A 6,607-nucleotide genomic window follows, 5' to 3' on the forward strand; every position below is an offset into this window, starting at 1 on the left:
TGAAACTTTCAAATGATCTCATCCCAACAGTCTTTATTTGGCAAGAAAGGGAAAAAAAAGTTGCAAGTTGCAAAACCTATTCAATATATGAAATAAGGCTGTTCAAATTTGATCTGTCATCCTGTATTGTCAATAATCTTCTACACTTCAACTACATTTTCCAACCCTTTCACCATGTTTCTTCATCCTTTACATGAACTTATGCTTTCTGATATCACTCTATGAATAATCTTACTGTAAGATAAAGGGGAGGAACACTCAGATTCTACCATAAATAATGGAAAATCTATCAACCAGCGTAAATGAGGAACTACAAGATATTAATTAGTAAATATATCAAACTAGGGAAATTAATGGCCTTAAAGTGGATAAACACCCTGGAGAAGATGATCTATATCCTAGGCTGTTGAAAGAGGCAGCTGCAGAAATAGTGGATGCATTGGTGGTTATCTTTCTGAATCTTACAGACTCTGCAATGGACCTGGAAGATTTAAAGGTAGCCAAATAACTCCATTATTTAAGAAAGGAGGGAGAGACAAAATGGGAACTACAGACCTGTCAGCCCACCATTAGTCAAAGACAAAAATGCTACAATCAAAAATCAAGGATCACATAATAGAACACTGTGAAAACAGTGGTGGGATATAAGCAGAGTCAATATGGATTTATGAAAGCAAAATCATGTTTGCCAGGCCTGTTGGGAGTTTTTTGAAGATGTAATTAGTTGGAAAAAGGGAAAACTCGTGGATGTGGCACAATTAGAATTTCACAAGGCTTTAGATAAGGTCCCACACAGGAAGTTGGCAATCAAAACTAAAGCAGATGGAATTAGAAAGGGTGGAGGATATGCTGGCATTGATTGAGAACTGGTTAATAGTTGGAAAATAGAGATCAGGAATACATGGCTCACTTTTCTGCTGGTGGGCTGTGACACTGCGAGGATCAGACCTTGGGCCCACTTAATCACGAACAAGATCAATGATTCGAAATGTGGGATTAGATTGAAAATTTCCAAGTTCGTAGACGACAAAGTGTCAGTTGCGAGGAGGATGCAAAGATGCTTGAAAGGGGTTTAGAGAGGCTGAGTGTGCAGAAAACTAGTAGATGGAATGCAATGTGGAGAAAAGTGAAGTTACCTATTTCATTGGAAATACAGAGTATTCCTGAAATGTTTGTCAAGTGTTTAAGTTCAAAAGGGACTTGGGTGCCCTTATAAAAGTGTCTATAAATCACTGAAAGTTAATATAAAGTTACATAGCAAGCATTTAAGGTGGCAAATGGCATGTTGGCCTTATTACATAAAGATTTGAAGAGAGAAGCAAGATGTTTTACCGCAATACGGCCTCAGCAAGACTGCACTGGAAATATTGTGCTTACTTTTGGTCTCCTTAACCAAGGAATATATACTTGCCATAAAGGGAGTGCACAAAGATTGACCAGGAACTTGCTATGAAGAAAGATATTTTCTGGTGTTTAGAAGAATGAGAGACAATTTATTTTCAAATGCACAATTATTAGAGTTCAACAGGATAGATATAGGAAATTTTCCATCTGGAGAATTCAGGACCAGTACAGAGTATTAGAACAAGAGATGGGTCATTCAGCACCAAGATGAAGAGGAATTTCTTCATTGAGAGAGTGGGACCAAGCTTTGGAGTTCTCTGTCCCAGAGGACTGGGGAGGATCAGTCATAGAGTTATGCAGCATGGAAACAGACCCTTCAGTCCAACTCCTCTATGCTGGGCAAACATCCCAGTCTGACCTAGTCCCATTTACTAGCATTTGATCCATATCCCTGTAGACCCTTCCTATTCATATACCCATCCAGATATCTTTTAAACATTGTAATTGTAGTCACCTCCACCACTTCCTCTGACAGCTTGTTCCATACATGCACCACCCTCTGCATGAAACAGTCATTGAGTGTGTTCAAGGCTGAGAACAACAGATTTCTACGTTTGAAATGTTAAGATACACGGAGTGCAGGAAGAAGTGTCTTCCCCCACCCCCTCACCAAAATATCAGTTTTGCTTGCCTGGGCCAGACTTTATTGCCCATCCCCAATTACTGTTGACAAGATGGTGGTGATGAGTTACCTTCTTGAACCACTGTTGTCTATGTGGTGTCACAATGCTGTTAGGAAGTTCCACCAGGATTTTGACCCAACAGCCATAACGAAACAGCGATATACTCCCAAGTCTGGATGGCATGTGGCTTACAAAGGAAGTTGCATCTGCTACCCTGTCCTTCAGATGGTAGTGCTCATGGGTTTAGAAGGTGCTGCCAAAAGCTCCTTGGTGAACTTTGGCAGTGCATCTTGTAGATGTTACACACTATTACTCCTATACATCAGTGATTGTGAGAATGAATCAAGTGTGCTGCTTTGTCCTGAATAGTGTCAAGCTCGAGTGTTGTTGGATCTACACTCATCCAAGCAAAAGGGGAATCTCAGAAAGGACTATGGTTAAAAGCTATCTTGTTTGAGATGGTCATTATTTGGCAATTTTCTGGCCCGAATGTTACTCGCCATACATCAGCCCAAGCCGATATATTGTCCAGGTCTTAATGCATTTGGACGTTCTATACTGAGAAGTTGCAAATGGTGCTCAACATTGGGAAATCATCAGTGAACATCTCCACTTCTGACCTTTTGATGGGGGCAGGTCTTTGGTGAAGCAGCTGTGGATCCTTCAGCCCAAAATACCAAGGTGAGGAACTCTGTTGAAATTGAAGATCAGTCATGGTTTCACTGAATGACAGAGCAGGCTTGACAGGCCAAACTACAGCATGTCATGACATTAAGAGGAGCAGAGAAAGCCCGAGGAGTAATGAATACAAAGATACCAATGTCTGGGCCAACCTATAGAACTGATCATGGAAAGAAAGGACGTAAGATGCAGATAACATACATTACAGTTTTAAAGTTACTTAAAGGAAAAGTTACTTTGATTTAATAAAAAACACACCCAAGACATTTCATATTGTATATATCAAAAACGTTTATTTACATTCTTAAATGAATACAGAAATAAATTAGGTCCACAATTAACAGAGAACCAGAAAAAGGACAGACTTAATACAAGACATTTCAAGGAATAAATACAACAAACAGGCTTCTGGAGTTCAACAGTTTTTTTTTCAATATATGGAGTGAGTGATAGGAACAGTTTGTACCTACTCCTTAACTGTAAGAAGTCTTAAACCTTCCTATGCAGCCAGTCTTGTAAAGTCAGTTGACACTGACCCCCTTCAGAAAAAAAAAATGTATATTACACAAGGAAAAAATCTGTATGTGTGAGACTGAGAGGGTGGTGGTGGCGGGGGGGGGGGGGGGGTGGGGGGGGGGGGGGGGGGAGCGGTTAGTGGGGAAGACATTAAAACTGTTCTCAGCTCGTCAAATCATACACCTTTACAGCTTATAAACCACTATCATTTCACTTCAACTTGAGGTTTCTGCGCCCTTCCTCACAAATGCTTCCTTAAAATAAAGTGACTGGCATATCCAAGCTAACTATCATATGACTGGACTTACAGCAACAAGACAACCTCTGCATTCTGTTTTTAAGCTCCGTGACCTATGTCATTATCTTGGTTTTTATGATAAGGTCACCTAGTCTCTGCCCTGTAATGGACTTCCTACAGTTCAGCTTCCAGCATTCAATACAGTCAAGTTTTGGTTATATTAAGCAGTGATGCCTAAAGACTCCACTGATCACACATTTTAAATTGGGGCAGGAGGAGGAGTTAGTGTGCAACATCTCCATGAAGGAGACATTTAGCCAGGGATAGGCTGGCTATGCGATGTCTGTGTGTCTCTACAATGCATTTGCATAACAAGTGCATTCCCACCTGACACATGAGATGAAAGGGCAAGAGCACCCCAATATTTGGAAATGGTCATGAAACCGTTACCACACTGCAGAGACACAGATGCAACATCTTTCACTGGAGTCATCAAAAATTGTCAAGCGGGGTGCATGTTTTATAGAGTAACTAGTCGATTTCCAATTATTTGAAACTGACTCGACTGGAGACCAGTAAAACTTTTAAAAACGTCTACAAACCTTCAATTCACAATGACGCTTTAAAAACACACCAATGCCTCACCATATAGTTCCTCAACAATAGCATACAGCAAATTATAAATGAGAACTTTTGATGGTCCTCCCGTTAGTTAATAAGGCAATTCTGGAGAAACAATATTTCTAAAAATAACTTCAAGCCATTTGTAAAAAAAAAATCAGGAGTGGTATAAATCAGGAACGTTAAATTTTTGCACCCAATTTTCCTATCCTCACCTCAATCAAGGAGAGGTACCCAATGCCTCACAAATCTCATGGTTTTGGTACCGACAAGACACTGGGCCATTTTTGGTACGTAATCCTACCAACACAAAACACAAACAGCAGCCTGGAATTAGTGGGGCACAGTACCTTCTTTCTTCAGTCTATCTGAATTCACGTTTTTTTTAAAAATGGAAAACACCCAATTAAGCAGAGTTCCAGCAGTAGCTCTGTTCTGTAACTGTTGTAAGCCTTTTCAAAAAGATAAATCTCCAGGCACGAATGAAAATCAGTGATCATGCACCTATAGTGATTGCACTTTTTGGCATGCTCGTGGCCTGACCAATAGCCAGGCTCTAGGCCTGAATTCATCTCTCATTTCTCTTCCTCCAAAACATAAGTAGCTATACCCACCGGTCACTGAAATTAGTACCAGTTTGGTAACAAATGTAAACAATTAAGTGCCAACAAAAAAAAGTATTCCAGTTTCTACTGAAGAAGTTTACGGCGCATGACTGAAGAGTTGGCGTGCAACGGTATAGAGAAACAAAGGCATACAATGGCTCAGTTGTGCCACTATTTACAAGTTAAAGCACATTGGAGGGAAGTGGCTGGGGAATAAAAGAATAGGAGTCTCATTCTAGTGAGTTCATAGGTTACTTCTGATGATCACCAACAGGTGCTGCCTGCAATTTTGTCACCTCAGCTTGAAAGGTTTACGGAAAACACCACTTTGGCTTATTTAGCGGATGTTGATTTCCCACTCATTTTCTTTCGGATTTGCATCAGATAACCCAAGATAGATAAAAGCTCAATTTCTGAAGTACTGTTGGGTAAATTCATAAAGGCGAAAATACATACAAAACAGATACAAGTGTCATTCATAAGGTGCAGATCAAAATCAAGAATACAGGGCTCTAAAAGTGTGACTTGGATGGGATTCAGTAAATGCTGAACTCTCACACTGTTGCAAAATCTGTATTAGAAATGGCTTTACATTTAAAGGGGGGTGGGGGAGGGGGAGAGAGAACAAAAATATCCCAACAAATCACTGAAACAAGTCACTCAAATCCCAATTGAACTCGAATCTCTCAAATTGCAAAATTTGGACTTTCTGAACTGTACTTCATTGAATTCAGGTCAGAAGGATAACTGTGCCAACACCACCTTGAAACTAAAAACATCTGCCTTGTTTAATATCTACATTTCTTGGCTCAAAATTAAAATCTTAAAAACAATATTTTTTAAACCGGTCATTGAAAGAAAAATACTCACAGTGTATATAAGAGAGAGAGAGAGAGAGAAAAAGAGAGAAAGAGAGACAGAGAGAGAGAGAGAGAGAGAGATTGAATATCTTTACACTTGGAAACGATTTAGTTTTGGTCACAGTTTCATCAGTCAACATTTCCGCAAGAAATTCTGCTATCTGACTCTCCCATTTGGAAGAGGGATGCTTCCTTTCCAGCTAAGGCCACTTTTTTTTAAAATTTAAAAAAAAGGGGATTGTGCTTGTGCCTTGGAGGTGTTTTGACCGTACAGTCAAATGTCATTAGCAGCTCCTCCAAACCAACAGGGATACTGTCTGTCCCCTTTTGCTCAGGTCCTAGTGCTGAATGAACAAAGTGGGAATATAGGAGAAAGTTTGGAGAAGTGGTTCCCAGATTCCTTTGGTTATATGACCACTTCAACATTGCGCACTTTGTTGTATCCATTCATCAGCTGTTCGTAGTCGGGTGGATGTCCCAGCTTACACACCTGGAAGCCCGAATTGTTTGTGTCTGGTGTCTCCACCAAAACATCAGACTCTCCCTCGTCCACCAAGTTCTCATCCAGTGACAATTCCACCTTCTCGTCGTCACTGAGAAGGTTCTGTTCATCTATGAATCTGATGTTGACATTCTCAAAGAACAATGGTGGGTGGGAGCGAGTGTCCCACAATGAACGGTCCTCTCGGGTGATTTTATCCAGTTGGTTCTCCTGCAGAGAGTAATCTGGCTGCGAGTTTGGATCTTTGCCTTCATTTAGTGGTGCTGTAATCTCACTGTCTTCAATAGCTGGTAAGCTGGCTGGCTCATAACAGAATCTTTTCAGAGCTGCTGTTTTTCTCAACTGAACTGCTCCAAACTTACCATTACCATCGTCCTTAATCGTGGGTTTGGCTGGGACCTCAACACCCAATAGCTTAGTACTGTTACTCTTCAAAGTCTTTGAGCCGATCTGCTTGATGAGATCATTGTAGCTTTCTTGCTTTTTAGAAAGAAAGCGGAAGATGTTTACCTCCGTGGATTCTGAAATTTTGGAGTCTGACATTTTAGAGTTCAGAG

The 6,607-nt window shown here is 40.4% G+C and overlaps 1 protein-coding gene across 1 annotated transcript; it reads right to left on the reverse strand.

Moving 5' to 3' along the window:
- Positions 1-2,979: 2,979 nt before the first annotated feature.
- Positions 2,980-6,601, reverse strand: LOC125483083 (potassium channel subfamily K member 5-like). The gene has a single exon (XM_048596592.1). It carries the CDS (start codon positions 6,591-6,593, stop codon positions 5,955-5,957), a length of 639 nt encoding a protein of 212 aa, XP_048452549.1. The 5' UTR covers positions 6,594-6,601; the 3' UTR covers positions 2,980-5,954.
- Between the last annotated feature and the right edge of the window lie 6 nt (positions 6,602-6,607).

This window comes from Rhincodon typus, chromosome 5, assembly GCF_021869965.1.
Source record: "Rhincodon typus isolate 14 chromosome 5, sRhiTyp1.1, whole genome shotgun sequence".
Taxonomy (NCBI): domain Eukaryota; kingdom Metazoa; phylum Chordata; class Chondrichthyes; order Orectolobiformes; family Rhincodontidae; genus Rhincodon; species Rhincodon typus.

Bases quoted from the DNA above. Each gene is read 5' to 3' on its own strand.
- LOC125483083 (XM_048596592.1), bottom strand. From the start codon at position 6,593: ATGTCAGACTCCAAAATTTCAGAATCCACGGAGGTAAACATCTTCCGC.